The sequence below is a fragment of the Mustelus asterias genome, chromosome 7 (genome assembly GCF_964213995.1).
Source record: "Mustelus asterias chromosome 7, sMusAst1.hap1.1, whole genome shotgun sequence".
In the NCBI taxonomy this organism is placed as follows: Eukaryota; Metazoa; Chordata; class Chondrichthyes; order Carcharhiniformes; family Triakidae; genus Mustelus; species Mustelus asterias.
Genome location: NC_135807.1, coordinates 112,826,601 through 112,847,639, shown reverse-complemented (window position 1 = coordinate 112,847,639; position 21,039 = coordinate 112,826,601). Strand labels below are relative to the sequence as shown.

The 21,039-nt window shown below is 40.9% G+C and overlaps 2 protein-coding genes across 3 annotated transcripts in view; both read left to right on the top strand.

The window, feature by feature from the left end:
- LOC144495898 (frizzled-6-like) overlaps nucleotides 1-21,039 on the top strand; it is a 459,271-nt gene that overhangs the window by 202,296 nt on the left and 235,936 nt on the right. The gene's annotated exons all lie outside the window — the stretch shown is intronic.
- dcaf13 (ddb1 and cul4 associated factor 13) overlaps nucleotides 1-21,039 on the top strand; it is a 100,451-nt gene that overhangs the window by 56,560 nt on the left and 22,852 nt on the right. For both annotated transcript variants that reach the window (XM_078216694.1, XM_078216693.1), the window contains one exon: nucleotides 9,900-10,035. In XM_078216694.1, coding sequence (XP_078072820.1) covers nucleotides 9,900-10,035 — 136 coding nt within the window. The remainder of the gene's footprint in view (nucleotides 1-9,899; nucleotides 10,036-21,039) is intronic.

The following is a 21,039-nucleotide window of genomic DNA, read 5'->3' as shown; positions in this document are numbered from 1 at the left end:
GATGGATGGATTCCTGATCGGTAAGGGAATTAAGGGTTATGGGGATCAGGCGGGTAAGTGGTACTGATCCACGTCAGATCAGCCATGATCTTATTGAATGGCGGGGCAGGCTCGAGGGGCTAGATGGCCTACTCCTGCTCCTATTTCTTATGTTCTTATGTTCTGTTTATCAATTTAAGGCAGTTGAGGCTATGTTGCAAAAGAGGATTATTGCCTTGCTAGACAGGCTACATGGGACCTCTGGAGTGAACAGGTTTTGCCATTTTTTTCTACTATGAGGAGAAATAAACTGGGATTTTGGTTCACATTCGGTTTACTGTGAATCTATACGTCTCACGCTTGCATAATGACAACTACGAAGAACACTGCCACAGGCATTTCTTTATTCATATTGGTTCATTGCATTAGTAATTCACAAAGTAATCATTTAGCCAATATTAATTTTTCCATCCATAGAGATTCTGCAGTTTTTCAATATCAATGTCCAACTATCTCTTAAAGGATTCCAGAGCTGTCCTATTCACGGCTGGTACCAGAAATCTATTGCACAAGTTGGTCATTCATTTTAGCAAAGATCAATTTCCTGACACCTGTTATTTCAAAGGTTCACCAGCATGTTCATTACAAGCATAACAGACCAAATCTTCTCGTCTCCAGATCATTGGAAACCTAACAATGACTGATGATGCACTTGGAGACTCTCAGGAAGTTCTGATGCATAGGGCTGTGGGAATTGCTTGAGTTCCCGATGGGCAACTCCCCTGACCTGTGAGTCTCTCTGCAAATATCTCCAACTCTAAGAGTCAGAGACTTCAGATAGCTCCATGGTACTTGCATGAATAGTTACTCAAGGCATGTTAGACAGCTTAAAACCTAGTCTAACACTTGGATAACTACACAGCTGACCCCCATTTCTCCAACCAGACCTGACCCATCTAGCACTTCATCTGTCGAGCAACTCACTCACCCTGCTTATATACCCATTCACTAACATTTAGACTGAACGTGTAAACTTGTACAGCAGCTAGTGCAGTGCAAAGGGGAATGTGGCCTGTCTTCCCAACATGGCTCTCCAATGGAATTCCCTGATTGATGCTATGCTGTGGAAACTGGGCTTGGGAGATTGCGGTAGAAATGTGCAGCAGTATTGAGTCCGAATTTTTGAGCAAGGCAGCAGTTTGATCATTGCCACTGTTTGGAAGATACAGGCCAACGCTTACATCAGTTGCATTAACACCACCTTCACTGAAATATAAACAGAAAATGATAAATATGCTCTATAAGTTGAGCAGCAACCATGGAGAGGAAACCGTTAAGGTTTCGGGTCAGTTGCCTTTTGTCAGAACTGAACATTACAGGTGTAACAAGTAAGTACAGGGAAGGGGGAAGAATGGCAGGAACAAAAGGGTAGGGTCTGTGATAAGATCTGAAACAGGACGCTTAAATGACAAAAAAGATGATGGTGCAGGATAAAACAAGGTAGTGATTGGATAATGCAACATGTAAAGAATTAAATGCTGGTAATTATTTCACCTGAAACATCAGGAGTCTGGATGTGCAGAGAATAACACAAACCCAGAAGTTGCTGTCAGAGATTCCATGTTCCTCCAGAGGATGCACTGTTGAGGTCAGAGTAAAGTCGCTAAACAATCTAGGGATTGACAAAAACTTCCACTTTTATTCCAAGTCTCATTGTAAAAGCCCTTGGAAAAGTTGCACCTTGTTAAATTATGTGATGTACTAAGTTCATAGATGCTGCCAAATACGCACACTTGCCCTAAAAGGGTCATTTTATATTGTGGAATGTCAGATTTCTCCATTATGATTTTAAAAATCTATATCCATTTAAATTTTTATTAAAGATTCTTATCGTCTAAATAAACTTATCAACTTATTCCACTTTCTGAAAATTTTAATTAAAAGGGTGGATGGATTCAGTGTTTTTAACTTGTTAGTTTGCTACCAATGGGAACACTTCAGAGTTATTGGCTGCTTGCCCTGGTTGCTGCCATTAGTGTTGTTGGATGCCTGAGGGTCCCCTTGACATTGATTGCTTGAACTTTGTGGGCAGCTTTCTTTGAGATCAACGGGAGTGCCATTGTTTCTGACTATAAAATTCAGCTCAATAAATTGTGTAAAGCGGTCGCAAACAAGCACCAGCTGTTTGAAGAATTGGGAACATCGGTCGTGATCTGAAATTGTTGAACTCCATGCTGAGTCAGGACACCTTGTTATAGAAGAATAACTCTGTTCTTTCCTCTAGCTTGAGCTAAACTTAATGCGAACAGTGTGGGAGACAAAAGATTAAAAAACAGAATGAGTGGGAAAGAGTTGGTATTACCACGTAAACGGCCACTATCTGCATGACGAGTAGTTATATCATGTAGTTCTAAACCCTGTTCATAGTAGCTTTTTACACAATCCTGAATGCATAAAATAATACGGTGAGGTTTGCATGTGATGATTTCAGCCATTTTAATTTATCTATTATTGATTAAGATTTAAGAAAAGCAAACTTCTGCACATTTTCCCACCAACACTAAAGTAAAATATTATTAATTATTTGTGCTTCCTGGACAAAAATAACCTCCCTCATGACGAGGCATTACAATTTTCTGGGACCAGAGTCAACAGAATGTGGTATTTGTGATTCAGTAGGCAAAGCGCTGTATCTTGCTGTGTATAGTTTAATTCACTTTAATCACTTAAGTGAGGCTTTTAATCTTAATCTTTGAATTGTTTAATCTTGAAAAATAGATTGAATGGGCTACTTTGTTTTGATTTTACTAAGACAAGCCTTAATAAAGGAGGCAGGTTGGGAGGATTCGTGTAAAGGTAAATTTGAAAGCATAAGGGGAATGTCAAAGATCTAAAAGTAAGTCAGTTGGGTCAGGGAGGACATTGAGAATAACAAAGGAAAGAGGGTTTAAGTTTATTTATTAGTAAGCATACGTTAACACTGCAGTGAAGTTACTGTGAAAATCCCCTAGTTGCCACACTCTGGCACCTGTTTGAGTACGTTGAGGGAGAATTTAACATGATCAACACTCCTAACCACATCTTTCGGACAGAGAGGAAGCTGGAGCACCCGGAGGAAATCCGTGCAGACTCCCCACAGACAGTGACCCAAGCCAGGAATCGAACCTAGGTCCCTGGTGCTATGCCACTGTACAGCCCTGTTCGTGACCAAGTTGCTGTTAGAAAATATGAGAAAAAATGAAGCGAAAGGCACTCTATGAATGCATGAAAGAATAATTCACAACCAATAGGATGAAATAATAGTGTAGATAGAAATGAATAAGTTTGGTTTGATGACCATTTTGGAGACATTGTTGCAAACTGACCTGAGGCTGGGAACTAAAGATTCCATAATACTTCTCTTTTAGAAGAGATGGGCAAAATGGAAAGGAGGACGGGTAGCCCTGAATATATAGGATGAGTCTAAAACAGTATAGAGAAGAAGGATTTTGCTCAAACTCCAAGTAGAATCAGTTTGGGTAGAGGGGAAGAAAACATTGGTGGGAATTTTATCTGGGTCCCCTAACAGTAGTTGTAGTGTAGGGCAGAGTATAAAGCAGGAAATTAAAGGTGCATATAATAATATAACGATTATTGCAGCTTTTAATCATCATAAAGACTTGACAAACTAAATTTGCAGTAATAGTCTGGAGGGCAAGTTCATGGTATACACTTTAGATCAATATGTCGAAGAACCAACGAAGGAACAGGCAATTTTAGATCTAGTCTAGTGCAATGAGAAAGGGTTAATACCTTGGGCCTCCAGGGAAGAGTGACCATAATATGATAGAATTTTATTGAAAGTGATTGTTAACTCCAAAATAAGGGTCTTCAATCCAAACAAAGAAAACTGTAGGTACGAGGAGTGAGCTTACTACGATAGATTGGGAAATAACATGAAAGCACGGATTCGTGAAGGGCAAGTCGTGCCTCACAAATTTGATTGAATTTTTTTAGGAGGTAACTAAGTGTGTTGATGAAGGTAGGGCAGTTGATGTCATATACATGGATTTTAGTAAGGCGTTTGATAAGGTCCCCCATGGTCGGCTTATGATGAAAGTGAGGAGGTGTGGGATAGAGGGAAAGTTGGCCAATTGGATAGGTAACTGGCTGTCTGATCGAAGACAAAGGGTGGTGGTGGATGGAAAATTGTCGGATTGGAGGCAGGTTGCTAGCGGAGTGCCACAGGGATCAGTGCTTGGTCCTCTGCTCTTTGTGATTTTTATTAATGACTTAGAGGAGGGGGCTGAAGGGTGGATCAGTAAATTTGCTGATGACACCAAGATTGGTGGAGTAGTGGATGAGGTGGAGGGCTGTTGTAGGCTGCAAAGAGACATAGATAGGATGCAAAGCTGGGCTGAAAAATGGCAAATGGAGTTTAACCCTGATAAATGTGAGGTGATTCATTTTGGTAGGACTAATTTACAGGGTCAAAGGTAGGGTTCTGAAGACTGGAGGAACAGAGAGATCTTGGGGTCCATATCCACAGATCTCTAAAGGTTGCCACTCAAGTGGATAGAGCTGTGAAGAAGGCCTATAGTGTGTTAGCTTTTATTAACAGGGGATTGGAGTTTAAGAGCCGTGGGGTTATGCTGCAACTGTACAGGACCTTGGTGAGACCACATTTGGAATATTGTGTGCAGTTCTGGTCACCTCACTATAAGAAGGATGTGGAAGCGCTGGAAAGAGTGCAGAGGAGATTTACCAGGATGCTGCCTGGTTTGGAGGGTAGGTCTTATGAGGAAAGGTTGAGGGAGCTAGGGCTGTTCTCTCTGGAGCGGAGGAGGCTGAGGGGAGACTTAATAGAGGTTTGTAAAATGATGAAGGGGATAGATAGAGTGAACGTTCAAAGACTATTTCCTCGGGTGGATGGAGCTATTACAAGGGGGCATAACTATAGGGTTCATGGTGGGAGATATAGGAAGGATATCAGAGGTAGGTTCTTTATGCAGAGAGTGGTTGGGGTGTGGAATGGACTGCCTGCAGTGATAGTGGAGTCAGACACTTCAGGAACATTTAAGCGGTTATTGGATAGACACATGGAGCACACCAGGATGATAGGGAGTGGGATAGCTTGATCTTGGTTTCAGATAAAGCTCAGCACAACGTGGGCTGAAGGGCGTGTTCTGTGCTGTACTGTTCTATGAAAGATATGTCAGTGGGCAAACAATGGCTAACGTTAAAATTTAAAATAACTTTAAAAAACTGCACACATTTAAGGCGCAGAAAACCCACTGAAAATGTAGTTTTAAAAATGACAAAAAGTGTTAAAGGTAATAGATTAAAAGGGGTTGTATTATGTTGCCAAGAAGCATCACATGCTTGTGGATTGGGAAGTTTTAGAATTTGCGAAGAAAAATGAAGAAATTGGTAAGAGGGAACATGGAGAGTAGAGTAGCAAATGATATAAAACAGGTTGTAAATATTTCTACAGATTCTTGAATAGAAAAAAAATCAATGAAAGTAAATGTGGGCCCATTAGACATAGAGACACATTTAATTATGGTGGGGAATAAGGAAATGACAGAGACTTTGAACGAATACTTTGTCTTCACAAGATACAGAAAGCATTTTGGAAATACTGAAAAACCAAAGGTCTAGCGGGAATAAGGAACTCCAAGAAATCAGTAAGAGTAAATAAATAGAACTGGAGAAATTAAAGGGATTAGGTAGTGACAATCCCCTGTGGCGCAGTGTTTCCCCGCTCCAACTATATAAACCATCACATTTCTACTCTTCAGCTCTGAAGAATAGTCATACGGACTCCACATTAACTCTGTCCACAGATGCTGCCAGATCTGCTGCGTTTATCCAGCATCTTCTGTTTTCGTATCTAATATGCCCATGTTTTCTTACTTTCCCACCTAACTTTGTATTGTAAGCATTGAGAAGCAGACAAAAGACTACAGCAGGGTATAAGTTGAGTGCATGGACAGGGACATGGCAGATGGATTACCATGTATTGAAGTGTTAAGTTATACACCTTGATTGGAATTTTTCTTAAAAAGCAAAATGTTTTAAATACTGAAACTGGGAAATGTTTGCATTCAGAAGAACCTGGATGCCCTTGTATGTGAATCAAGTGTTAACATGCAGCTACAGTAAGCAATTAGGAAGGCAAAAGAATTAAGCGTGTAAAAGTAATGAAGTCCTGGTACGTGCATTGGTGAGACCACACTGGAGAAGTGTGCCATTTTGGTCTCCATGCCTAAGGAAGGACATACTTATCAGAGAGGGAATGCAACATTGGTTCCCTGGATTGGTTGTTAGGATAATGGAGTTCTCTTGTCAAGAGAGGTGGGCTGAGTCTACTCTATATTCCCCAGAGTTTAGAAGGATGCGAGGTGATCCAATTGAAACAAAAAATTTAAGTGACTTCACCGGGTGAATGTTGAGAGTGTCTCCCACAGCTAGGAATCCGGACTCCCCCTCAGAGTAAGGAGTCAAGATATTGGGGCTGAGCTGATGTGAAATTTCTTCACATGAAATATTGCAAATCTTTGGAAATCTGTACTCCAGCGAGCTTTGAGTGCTCAATTATCAAGTACAGAGATTGATGGAACTTTGGGTACAGTATTAAGGGTTATGGGGATAATGCAAGAAAGTCTAGTTTAGATAGAAGATCAGCCATGATCTTGTTGAATGGTGGAGCAGGTTCAAAGGGCCAAATGGTCTACTTCCAATTCCAATTTCTTATGCGCTTATGATTTCGCACAGGTGATACTGTGGATTTGAAAAATATACTTTTGACAAAAGCAAAATATCACTGTACATTTTTTTTTTAAAAACTCTATTTGCTGATGATTCCTTTTAACAAATCCTTAATTTGTTCGTATCAGATAATTCCATTTTCCTTGTTTAAAGCTGCTATGATCCCAAAAAGGTTCAGGATCAGGAAAAATCATATAACTGTGCAAAGATGAGTGATATGTTCAATGATTAGTCAAAAGATTTTAAAAATGGTAGAAAAGGTTTATCAGGAGAGAGAAGTTTTGAGTGTGAGAGGAAGCTAGCTAGAAATGTAAAAATGGATAGCTAGAGTTTCTACAAGTATTTAAAAAGGAAAATAAGTAAAATAAGTGTCGGTTCTCTGGTGAGTGATAATGGGAGTTAATAGATTATAAAGACATAGATTAAATTAACAAATATTCTGCCCTATCTTCACTATTGATGATACTAAAAACATTCTGGTAATAGCTGTAAATCAAGAGGTAGAAGAAAGAGGGAAACTTGGTGGAATTACAATCCCTAGGGAAGCTGTACTGAGCAAACTGTGGCTGCATACGAAGTCTCCGGATTTCATCCTAGGGTATTAAAAAAGGTGACCAATCAGGTAGTAGATGTGTTGGTGTTAATTTTCCAAAATTCGCTAGATTCTGGAAAGGTTCAATCAGACCAGAAATATAACCCTTCTATTCAAGAAGGGAGGGATTCAGAAAACGTGAAACTGCAGGCCAGTGAGCTTGACGTCTGTCATGGGGGGGCTGTTCAAATCAATCGATCATTGAGATGGCTTCAATGGTTGAATGGTTTCAAGAAGAAGATAGATATATTTCTAATTTTAAAAAAAGGATAAGGGAATTTGGGGAACAGGAAGGAAGGTGGATCTGAGACCAGGGAGAGATCAGCCATGGTCTGATTGAATGGCAGAGCAAACTCGAAGGGCTGAATTTGCCTACTTCTGCTCCTAATTCCTATGTTCCTATGAGGTTACAGCTGGGTACATTACAGCTAGAAACTCAACGCCATCCGAAAGAGTCACCATGGTTTCATAGAAGGGAAATCATATTTAATCAATTTATTGGTATTTTTTAAAAGGTAACTTGCTGTGGATAAAGGGGAGCCTGTAAACATATTGTATTTGGATTTCTGGAAGGTATTTGATACAGCGCCATATCAGTCAAAGGTTATTGCGGAAAAGAAAAGCTCAAGGTGTAGGGGGTAACATTAACATGGATAGAAGGTTGGCTGGCTGGCAGAAAACAGTGTGTGTATGTATATATATATAAATGACTTTTTCTGAGGCATGATGTGATGAATTCCACAGGGATCTGTGCTGGGGCCTCAACATTTTACAATTTATGTTAATGACTTAGATGAGGGGAGCAAAGGCATGGTAGCTAACTTTGCAGATGACAAATACTGCTAAGATCACAGCAAATGTTAATAGCTGAGGGAATCAAATTCTGGAGGGAATCTATTCTGAAAATGAGAAAAAAAGTACTGATCTCCACAGAAAGAAGTCCAGTAACACCTTACACCGTTGGGATTTTAAAATAAATAATAGAAGGTTTATAAACAACAAGAGAACTTGAGCTCAAAGATTACAGTTACACAGGTAAAATTAGTCTTACACTAACACACGCACACATTTCCCCCCCTGTGCGCGCACGTGCAAGGACTCCTTACTTGGTCAAGCCCACAAGTAACCACCTTCCAAGCAACACTCCCTTATAGATGTTTAACTATAAAAATCTGGTAATTCTACCCAAGGCAAAGCTGCTGTCATCATAATAGGGTATACCACACAACCTCTCAAACTCACTTCCACTCTGCTGTGGAAATGCAAGACACCTTCAGAAACAAGACTGCTCTTTGCAACTTTTCAGTCTCCTTCTCATTGGGGAAACTAAACACAGACTGGGTGACCGCTGATGGAACATCTTCACTCTGTCCACAAGCATGAGCCCAATCTTCCAGCTGCTTTCCATTTCAACTCAGCATCTTGGTCTCATGCCCACATGTCTCTCCTCGGCCTGCTGCAGTGCTCCAGTGGAGTCCCAATGCAAACTGGAAGAACACACCTCATTTTCCAATTAGGCATGTTACAGCCTTCTGGACTCAAGAATTTTAGGCTATGAACTTTCCCTCCATCTTGACTCCCCCATTTTGTTTCCTGCTTTTCGTTTCCCTGGCTTATCCCAACACTACCCACCCGTCCCCATATGGTCACTATCCCTTGTTCAGTTTTGCTCCCACTGAGAACTGATCTGTTTTTTTATCAACACATTCTGCTATCCTATCTTGCCACAATTAACACTCTCTTCAGTCCCTCATGGCATCATTAATGGCCTCTTTGTCTCGTATCCATAACAAGCCAATCTCTCTTTAACTCCAGCCTATCACTGACTTTCCATGTGCCCACCTCCTCCAAGTATATAATTCATCAGATTTCTATCCCTTTTCAGTTCTGTAGAAAGGTCAATGGACTCAAAATGTTAACCTGGGTCTCTCTCAACAGATGCTGCTGAGTTTATCCAATATTTTCTGCAGATTGCCTTGCCCAACATGAAGCTATCAGCAGTTATTGGGGGTAGATGGAAACGTGGAATTAGAAATACAAACTGATAAACCATTATCTTACTACATGGCGAAGCATGCTCAAGGGGCTGAATGGCTTATTTCTGCTCCTATTTTGTGTGCAACTTAATGTGAAAACATTGTATGCACTTATTGCCAACCAGAAAATGTTGCTGACTCGATTTCCTCTTAATCTATCCATATTTCGCATTCACAGACTTTGTACGGCTCAACTGTTCTTGAATATGCTTACCAATGTAAATCGTTTGTATTACATGTTCATTGGATTCCATAGCTATGTTAACTTGTTGCAGTATTACAGAAGTGCCTGAAACTGCAGGAATTTGCATAGCAAGTGATTGTGTAATTTGGGTGTTTGACCTCTAACATGGACATACTCCAATACAATGAATGGTAATAAACAGCACAGGTGTGAATTTAGCACTGGCAGTACCAGATGTTTGTTATTTTGTTTCTTTGTGATTGATCCACAAGTAAGCATTTTTTCATGATTTATGTTTCAAATAGTAATGCTGGCTGTAAACTACCTTTCCATTACTATAATTATTTTATTTTTCTAGGGAGGTGTACCATACAAAACGTATGCAGCACGTTATGTGTGTAAAGTGGTCTGCTGACAACAAGTACATACTATGTGGTTCTGATGAAATGAATATCCGTTTGTGGAAGGCTAATGCTTCTGAAAAGCTTGGTGTAGTAAGTTATAGTATTTAAAATAATTCTCATGTATGATTACTAATACCTGATCACTAGTTTCCTGTTAGTCTTATGTGGAAATCTTGAAATTTATTTCCATATTGTTTGTTTGTATGATTATTTGAGCATTCTTTTAAACTCGCAAATAATTTGCTCAAGAAACTTTTTAGATAATAGTACATGAGTGCTTATGGAGGATGTCATTTCATATTTAATTGCAACAGTCCCATTTTATACAATGAGTAAAAAAACGGATAAAAGCAAATTACTGCGGATGCTGCAATCTGAAACCAAAAGAGAAAATGCTGGAAAATCTCAGCAGGTCTGGCAGCATCTGTAAGGAGAGAAAAGAGCTGGCGTTTCAAGTCCAGATGGCTCTTTGTCAAATCTTTGACAAAGGGTCATCTGGGCTCAAAACGTCAGCTCCTTTCCTTACAGATGCGGCCAGACCTGCTGAGATTTCCCAGCATTTTCTCTCTTGGTTATACAATGAGTATTTGTGTTATGGTGGAAATTTGTAAAGCACATTAGAAGTAAATGGCATTAAATATGTGTAAGTGCTTCTCAGCCACGTCTAGCCTTTACTTGTTACAGAAACATTTATATGATGACTTTTTGACTACTGACACATTGTTCTGCTGTGGCACACTGCAAGAACCAATTAGTCCTGTGCTGTTCCTTGCCACAATGTGGAGATGCCGGCGTTGGACTGGGGTAAACACAGTAAGAAGTTTAACAACACCAGGTTAAAGTCCAACAGGTTTATTTGGTAGCAAAAGCCACACAAGCTTTCGGAGCTCTAAGCCCCTTCTTCAGGTGAGTGGGAATTCTGTTCACAAACATATCTGTTTGTGAACAGAATTCCCACTCACCTGAAGAAGGGGCTTAGAGCTCCGAAAGCTTGTGTGGCTTTTGCTACCAAATAAACCTGTTGGACTTTAACCTGGTGTTGTTAAACTTCTTACCTTGCCACAATATCAGTGTTTTAAAATTACGGCACCGCTGCCGCCAGCTAGGACGGAGAATTTGGCACTAATCTAAATCTCCGTTCACTGCAGCGAGACCAGAGAATCCTGCTGGTGTGAACGGCCGGAGAATTCCAGCCTACATCAATAAAGTAATCAGTGATTTGAAGATTCTTGAGAGTAGAAACCCATCACCTTTTAATACAAAAACTCAGCAGATCAGACAGTCTCTGTGGAAACCAGCTAGACTGTCCAGTCAGTTGATCATTTTAGAACCTTTTTAGTATTGTTATTCTATCTAGAACGTGATGAGACCACACTAGACCACAGTATGTGGCATTAGTTTTGTCAAAAACTCTGTTTCATACTTGTCCCTTTTTTAACATCACATTAGCCTGAGTAATTGTTTTAAAAGCACTTTCAGTTGATTGTTAGCATCTTGTTAATGTTTAAAAAACCATGATTAATTTTATATAATTTTTAGAACTTCTCAGCTCAAATTCGAGGATAGAATAGGAATATCTTAATTTCGAGCAATTTTAGATTTATTGTTTCCATTCCCTCAACTATCTTGTACATGGTTATAAGCCCAAATGCTTTCAGTCTTTCCTTCTCGCTCAATCAATTGACACGAGATCAGATACTGCATCTAACTGTTAAATGTCATTTGTTAAATGTCTCTGTAACCATTAATGACCAGAGCACCAAACTGGTTGCAACTTTCTCCAGCCTATCCTGGTTAACATACATGTCATCATTCTTTGAACTTTGGAATGATTGCCATCATACTAAATGATGAGACTACATTGTGAGCCTCTGAGAAAATAACATTACCAGTGAAGTGACTTGTATTCGCTAACACTTGGAAGATTCCTCCTTTGTTGCACAGTTTAATTTGGCCTAACTCTTTCTGTGAGAAGGTGTTTATTGCTCATTCAAAACTGCTTAAAAATAAAATAAAAAGTACTTGCATTTATATAGCAGGTTTCATGACCATAAGTCATCACAAAACATTTTGCAGCTAATTAAATATTTTTGAAGAATAGTCACTATTGTAGTGAAGGCTTAAGCATGCTTAAGTCAAAAAATTGATGTTTTAATATTGTTTAAACTTCATTATCCCTCCGTTGCAACAGCATTTAAAGCCATCTTAAACCTATAATTCTATGGAGGGGAATTGTCTCATTGATTGATGTAATTACCCTGAAGAATTGATAATGAGACACATGAACAGAGGAACAGGAGTAGACTATTCAAACCATCGCCTGTTCAATTACTTTACTTCAATTACATGCACAAGTGTAAGTGCACCAATGACTTACTCGACATGTAAGAGAATTAGCAGAAGGAAGGTTAAACCCTCACTTTTCCCATGTGGAAAGTGCACACTACGCATATGATGTCTCTAAACATTTACAAGTTCACCGTCCGCGATTTCTCCCTTTGTGATTTTGCAAGGACAGAACCCCCGTGAATAACAAGAGTTTACGGTATTGCAAAACATTAACACCCATGTAAGAGTTTTAATAAGGATTTAAAAGCCATAATATAGCCCTGCATGCTATCTTGTGTGTTCTTTTACTATAATCAGTCTGCTTATTGGCTCTTGGTCGTATAGACCTCTTACTTGACTTGAATATTTTACAAGCTACTTGCAGACTAAATACTTTGCCTTGAAGTGAAGCAAGGGGTTGTGGAATGTATTTTGAGTTAATATCATTTCAATGTTTGTGCCTTCATAAATAGCTGTTAAAAATCCCAAAAATGTATGGATGTATTTTTGGGAATTAACTTGATATGACTTAATCAATTTAGTATTAATGCATATTTAATATAATTGGCTGCTTAAATTCATATCCAATTTTAAAGCTAAGTGAAAGTCTGAGACAGAACAAATTGATCTCGTGCAGCATGGGTAATGTTGGACCCTGGTTAGTTATATTTTACCCTTTTAACCAGCATGGACAGGATGGGCTGAATGGCCTACCACTGTACTATTCATTAAATGATTTAATGCATTCAGAAATGCTATGTATGATGACTCTCGTTCCTCAGTAAATGAAGGAAGGGATTTGCGGTTACAATCTACAATACACATCCACTGCCAATTCATACAAGTGGCATCTTCCCCTTTACTCTTAAGAACTTCTTAATTGCCTATCCAACTTGCCACACGAAGTTAGGGCTCATGATAAAGAGCATAATCACTATTTTAACAATGTGATTATTTCTAATGCAATAACAACCACCTCTCTGGCCCAGAAGGGTTAGCACAGTAAGAAGTCTCACAACACCAGGATAAAGTCCAACAGCTTTATTTGGCCTGGGTTAAACATGGTCAATTCTTCTTGGACTGTTTAATTTTTTTGTCTTTATTCTTCTTCTCTTGATCTCGCTTCCCCACCAACGCTCCCCACCCCCCACCAACTTCATTTCTCACTCTGACTTAACTCTCAATTCACCTACTCCAATTTACCTTTATTTGTCGGTCCTCTTTCTTTTTCAATCCTTCATCTTTATTGGTTAAGCAGATAGACTGTTGATCCCACCGGTCACTTCGATCTCAAATGCCCCGTTGCCCTCGCCACATTGTTATCGGCTCACACTTCCAGCTATTTATACCACACACATTTTGAGCTGAAGAATACAGGATAAAATCTAAGTAATTGTATATGCTGCGCGATGCTCTGCACAGCAGAGTTTGGCCCTAGAATTTTGATGTTGCTCTTATAAAAGGAGCTGCAGTACAGCGGACACTGAGTTCCTAAAGAGGGCGTACTTTATTTGCAAATACAGTGTTCATATGCATTCAGTTTCTCCGCTTCAAAAAATTACTCCAGGATCAAACTCTTCAATAGCCATAGATTTAAGTATTAATTGGCAAATGAACTGCAAAAATTATATTATTTCTGCAAGCATCTTGGGATCTTTCATTGAGTTGTACAAATAAATTTTAAATATGATTTGGTTTTATAAATTTTCTTAAAACGAGCAGTAATCATACTGCTCAGGGAACAATAATCATTAAAAATAGGTGTTGCAGATGAATGTTTAAAGATATGGCTATCAACGTGTCTGATGCTGAAGTAGCAGGCATTTGGTGTGCAGACATGAGGTCTGTGTCAAAGCTTTAAACACCCATCGCCCCACTCCCCACTTAACGCAAATTACTGACTTCAGTAATTTGTGCTGAGTTTGGGTTAAAGCCAAGTAACCAAGATCGTGTTTCTGCAATCCAGCCTTCCAAGACACAATTAACTTATGTTTTTCCAAACTAACTTGATTCAGTCAATACATCACAACAATGTCTTCAGTATTGTTTGTATATTTTGCTTTGATTCTTGGTTAACATTGTTAATATATTTATTTTCTTTAATTTGTATCCTTACAATCGCATGTGTATTACAATTAATAGGCATCTTGGTTATTCAGTATCTACAAAATTAGGTTGCTAAGCATTATTTTGTATTGTTTGAAAGGGTTTTTTGGTCATTATGTATTTTTCAATATAAAGCAAACATGCATCTAGAAATACCACCAATATAAACCAAACATGCATCTAGAAATACCACCAATATAAAGCAAACATGCATCTAGAAATACCAGAGTGTGACTTGCATGTGGTTGCAAGAATATCAGCAGAGGCCATGGGTAACAACCGAGCACTACACACAAATTCCAGCTCAATGGATAGCATCCAATCACATAGTGCTTGTGATTTTAAATTTGTTTACTATATTCATGGTTTTACTTGAGTAGAGCAGCAAGGGTGTCTTACTGCAGGTATATAGAGTCTTAGTGAGACCATACCTGGAGTATTATGTGCAGTTTTCTAAGGTCTCCTTGTCTTGCCATCGAGGGAACGCAGCAAAGGTTCACCGGACTGATTGCTGGGATGGCGGGATTGTCATACGAGGAGAGATTGGATTGATGGGCCTATATTAAACTCAATATCGTTTGGAAGAATGGGAGGTGATCTTATTGAAACCTATAAGATTCTAACCTTGACAGGTTAAATGCTGAGAGGATGCTTCTCCTTGTTTGAGAATCTAGAACTAGGGAGCAGTTTACAAATAAGGTGTTGAGGACGGGCCTGGAATTTAGTAAAATAAGAGGGAATCTAATTGAAACATATAAAATTTTGATGGGGCTGGATAGACTGGGTACAGGGATGTTGTTTCGTCTGGCTATGGGTTCTACTCGGACTGGGGACGCTGGCATCTCCACATTATGGGTCTAGGACAAGGGGTCACAGTCGCAGGATATGGCCATTTAGGTCAGAGATTAGGGAAAACTTCTTCACTTGGTGGTGAACCTGTGGTATTCTCTATCACTGAAGGCTGTGGAAGGCAAGTCACCGAATACAGAAGGAAATAGATTTTTAGACTCGAGGCATCAAGGGGTATGAGGAGTGCGTGGAAGTGTGGTGCTGAGGTAAATGATCAACCATGATCATATTGAATGGTGGGGCAGGCTCAAAGGCCCAAATGCCTACTCCTGCTCTGCTCCTATTTTCCATGTTTCTTTGTAATCTCCAGGATCTTGGTAGCAGAGTTCAGCAATGGTAATGTCATGGGATGATGGTTAAATTCTTTTGTTGGAGATGGTCATTATCTGACACTTGAGATGCTATAATTACTTGCCACTTACCAGCCCAAACCTGAATCTTGCCTAAGTCTTGCTGCGTGCATGCATGGACTGCTTTGGTATATGAGGAGTTGGAACTAAACACTGTGCAATCATCAGTGAACATCCCTATGTCTGACCTTGAGGTGGAGTGAAGGTGATATTTGGGCCTATGATATAACATAAGAACATGAGAAATAGGAGCAGGAATAATCCATTTGGCAGGTTGAGTCTACTCTGCTATTCAGTAAGATCATTGCTGACCGGATTCTGACATCAACTCTACTTTCCTGCCAGCCCCCATAACCATTGACTCTCTTATGGCTCAATAAATTTGTCTAATTCGGTCTTGACCATCGTCAAAGAACCAACCTCCACTGCTCTTGAGGGAGGAAAATTCCTAAGATTAATGACACCAAGAAGAAATTCTTCCTAATCTCCATCTTGGGAAACACCTTATTTGTAAACTGCTCCCAAGTTCTAGATTCTCAAACAAGGAGAAACATCCTCTCAGCATTTACCCTGTCAAGTCCCTTAGAATCTTGTACGTTTCAATAAAATCACCTCCCTTTCTTCCAAACTGTATTGAGTTTAAGTCCCTGCTCAACCCTATCATTCAGGAATCAGCTTAGTTAACCTCCAGAGTTTTCACCAATGCAAGTATATCCCTCCTTAATTAGAGGCCAAAATGCTATACAGTACTCCAGTGGTGTATGTAATGCCCTGTACAGTTAAAGTAAGACTTTCCCACTTTCTTGTTCCATCCGTCTTGTCATAAAGGCCAACATTCCATTTGCTCTCCTAATTATTTGCTGTATCTGCCTGTTAACTTTTTGTGATTCATGTACAAGAATACCTCTGTCCCTCTGTATCACAGCATTTAGCAGTCTCTCTCCATTTAAATAATATCCTGCTTTTCGTTTTTCCTGCCAAAATGGACAAGTTCACATTATTGGACAAGTTCACATTATTGGACAAGTTCACATTTTCCCACATTATACTCTTTGTCAAATCTTTGCTCACTCAACCTACCTATATCCCTCTGCAGAGTTGGTGTATCCTCCTTTATAACTTGCTTTGCGACCTATTTTTATATTGTCAGCAAATTTGGCTACAATACAGTTGGTCACTTCATCCAAGTAAATTAGAAATAGTTGAGGCCCCAGCACTGATCCCTGTGGTACTCCACTAGTTGCAGTTTGCCAACCTCAAGATGACCCATTTATCCTGACTGTTTCTTATTTGTTAGTCAATCCTCAAGCTATGCTAAGATATCATCCTCAACATCATGAGCTCTTTTTGTCTGTTATAAAATTCTATGCAGTACCTTATAGAATGTCTTTTGGAAATCCAAATACACAACAGCTACTTGTTCCCCTTTATCCAGTCTGTTACAAAGCACTGTAGAAATTTAATCAAACCGCTTCCCTCTCCTAAATCCTGTTGACTATGCCTGATTGTATTATGGTTTTCTAAATATCCTGCTGCAATTCCCTTAATAGATTCCACCATTTTCCTAATGACTGATGCAGGCATCAGGTCTGGGGGCATGCCAGCTTTTAGTCGCATTAGTATTCCTAGTACTTTTTCCTCTACTAGTCGTGATTGCAAATTGCCCCCTCCCTTTTGCTCCTTTATTTTCTACTCTTCTTGCTCAATCCAACCTTTGTACTTGGTGAAAAGGTTTTGTGTTTCAACTTGAGGTGAGTCATTCACTGCAGAATGCTCAGCTTTTGTCCTGCTCTTGGCCGAGACTCACAGGGCTCACTAGCACCTGGCTGGAATCTTGATGGCCTGTTGAACCAGGCGTCAGGCCTGAAATGGGATTCCTACTGGACAGAAAATTCATCGCAATTCTCCCAGCCTGACCTGCCAGTCCCGATCATGTTCCTGCCTGGAGTGGAGATGTACAAAAACCCTCGTAATGTCATTAGTGGGCTGGATGCCTGATTCAGCAACCTCCCATGATGTACCGGATAGGCTTTGGTGCAGGTCCTGACAAACATGGACTTGGCGCATTGTAGTCTGGGGGGAGGTAAGGTAAGATGAGGTGTGCCCCTTTGCGCTGTCCTCTGGCCCCCAGGCATTGACACCCTGGCCTGGTGCCTTGTACGCTGAGTGGGGCATGGAGGTCAGTACTGTGCTCATGTGGCCCTCTGCTTCTGCCAGGCAGGATCCTCAGGGGACCTGGGGGATAGGGTGGGCTTGGGTTGGGGGAAAGTGCTTGACTTTGGGACTCTCTCATGGGATGGGGATCCAGTTGTCAAGAACAAAGAAAATCACAGCACAGGTTCAGGCCCTTCGGCCCTCCAAGTCTGCACCGACCATGCTGCCTGACTGAACTAAAACCCCCTACCCTTCCGGGGTCCATATCCCTCCATTCCCATCCTATTCATGTATTTGACCAGATGCCCCTTAAAACTCACTATCGTATCTGCTTCCACTACCTCTCCTGGTAGCGAGTTCCAGGCACCCACCACCCTCTCTTGACTTGCCGCGTACATCTCCTTTAAACCTTGCCACTCGCATCTTAAACCTATGCCTCCTAGTAATTGACTCTTCCACCCTGGAAAAAAGTTTCCAACTATCCACTCTGTCCATGCCCCTCATAATCTTGTAGACTTCGATCAGGTCGCCCTTCAATCTCCGTTGTTCCAGTGAGAACAAACCAAGTTTCTCCAACCTCTCCTTGTAGCTAATGTCCTCCATACCAGGCCACATCCTGATAAAGCTTTTCTGTACCCTGTCTAAAGCCTCCACATCGTTCTGGTAGTGTGGCGATCAGAATTGAAAACTGTATTCCAATTGCAGCCTAACTAAGGTTCTATAAAGCTGCAACATGACTTGCCAATTTTTAAACTCAATGCCCCGGCCGATGAAGGCAAGCATGCCCTATGCCTTCTTGACTCCTTCTCCACCTGCGTTGCCACTTTGTGACCTGTGTACCTGTACACCCAGATCCCTTTGCCTATCAATACTCCGAAGAGTTCTGCCGTTTACTGTATATTTCCTATCTATATTAGACTTTCCAAAATGCATTACCTCACATTTGTCCGGATTAAACTACATCTGCCATCTCTCTGCCCAATTCTCCAACCAATCTATATCCTGCTGTCTCCTCTGATGGTCCTCATCGCAATCTGCAAATCCACCAACCTTGTGTCATCCACAAAGTTACTAATCAAACCAGTTACATTTTCCTCCAAACAGCAAAGGTCCCAGCACTGATCCCGAAGGAACACCACTTGTCACAGCTCTCCATTTGGAAATGCACCCTTCTACTGCTACCCTCTGTATTCTATGACCGAGCCAGTTCTATATCCATCTTGCTAGCTCACCTCTGATCCTATGCGACTTCACCTTCTGCACCAGCCTGCCATGAGGGACCTTGTCAAAGGCTTTACTGAAGTCCATGTAGACAACATCCACTGCCCTTCCCTCACTAATCATCTTCGTCACAACCTCAAAAATCTCGATCAAATTAGTGAGACACAACCTCCCCTTCACAAAACCATGTTGTCTCTCGCTAATACGTCCACTTATTTCCAAGTGGGGGGTAAAACCTGTCTTGAAGAACCCCCTCCAATAATTTCCCTACCACTGACATAAGTCTCACCAGCCTGTAATTACCTGGATTATTTTTGCTACCCTTCTTTAATAAAGGAACAACATTGGCTATTCGCCAATCCTCTGGGGCCTCCTTTTTATGATGTGGAGATGCCGGCGTTGGACTGGGGTAAACACAGTAAGAAGTTTAACAACACCAGATTAAAGTCCAACAGGTTTATTTGGTAGCAAAAGCCACACAAGCTTTCGGAGCTGCAAGCCCCTTCTTCAGGTGAGTGGGAATTCTGTTCACAAACAGGGCATATAAAGACACACACTCAATTTACATGAATAATGTTTGGACAACGTCGAGGTGAATTGCAACCTGTGGTAACCCCTGTGAGATGCTCTCCATGGTCCTTTGGAATATGGCAATCTTTTATACGGGAAGAGGCTTTTCAGTGTATTTATTGTGGCAAATCTTTGCGTATCCTCGTCCAGCCATAGTTGCAGGTATGCGTGGCTCATGTCCAGTTTTGTGAATAGGAGTCCTGCCAACTTTGCGTACAGGTCCTCAATCCTAGGAATTGGGTATTTGTCTAGCTGAGAGTAATGATTTATCGTCTGTTTGAAATCACCGCAAAGGCACACCGAGCCATCTGGCTTTAAGATAGGAACCACGGGTGCTGTCCATTCCGCAAACTGGACCAGTTTTATTATTCCTTCGTGCAGTAATCTTTTGATTTCTGCCTTGACCTTTTCCCTTAACGCACAAGGTACTGGTCGGATTTTGCAGAACTTTGGGACAGCCTCTGGGTTAGAACATAGAACAGTACAGCACAGAACAGGCCCTTCGGCCCACGATGTTGTGCCGAGCTTTATCTGAAACCAAGATCAAGCTATCCCACTCCCTATCATCCTGGTGTGCTCCATGTGCCTATCCAATAACCGCTTGGTAAATTAAAGTGTCTGACTCCACTATCACTGCAGGCAGTCCATTCCACACCCCAAACACTCTCTGCGTAAAGAACCTACCTCTGATATTCTTCCTATATCTCCCACCACGAACCCTATAGTTATGCCCCCTTGTAATAGCTCCATCCACCCGAGGAAATAGTCTTTGAACATTCACTCTATCTATCCTTCATCATTTTATAAACCTCTATTAAGTCTCCCCTCAGCCTCCTCCGCTCCAGAGAGAACAGCCCTAGCTCCCTCAACCTTTCCTCATAAGACCTACCCTCCAAACCAGGCAGCATCCTGGTAAATCTCCTCTGCACTCTTTCCAGCGCTTCCACATCCTTCTTATAGTGAGGTGACCAGAACTGCACACAATATTCCAAATGTGGTCTCACCAAGGTCCTGTACAGTTGCAGCATAACCCCACGGCTCGTAAACTCCAACCCCCTGTTAATAAAAGCTAACACACTATAGGCCTTCTTCACAGCTCTATCCACTTGAGTGGCAACCTTTAGAGATCTGTGGATATGGACCCCAAGATCTCTCTGTTCCTCCACAGTCTTCAGAACCCTACCTTTGACCCTGTAATCCACATTTAAATTAGTCCTACCAAAATGAATCACCTCACATTTATCAGGGTTAAACTCCATTTGCCATTTTTCAGCCCAGCTTTGCATCCTATCTATGTCTCTTTGCAGCCTACAACAGCCCTTCACCTCATCCACTCCTCCACCAATCTTGGTGTCATCAGCAAATTTACTGATCCACCCTTCAGCCCCCTCCTCTAAGTCATTAATAAAAATCACAAAGAGCAGAGGACCAAGCACTGATCCCTGTGGCACTCCGCTAGCAACCTGCCTCCAATCCGAAAATTTTCCATCCACCACTACCCTCTGTCTTCGATCAG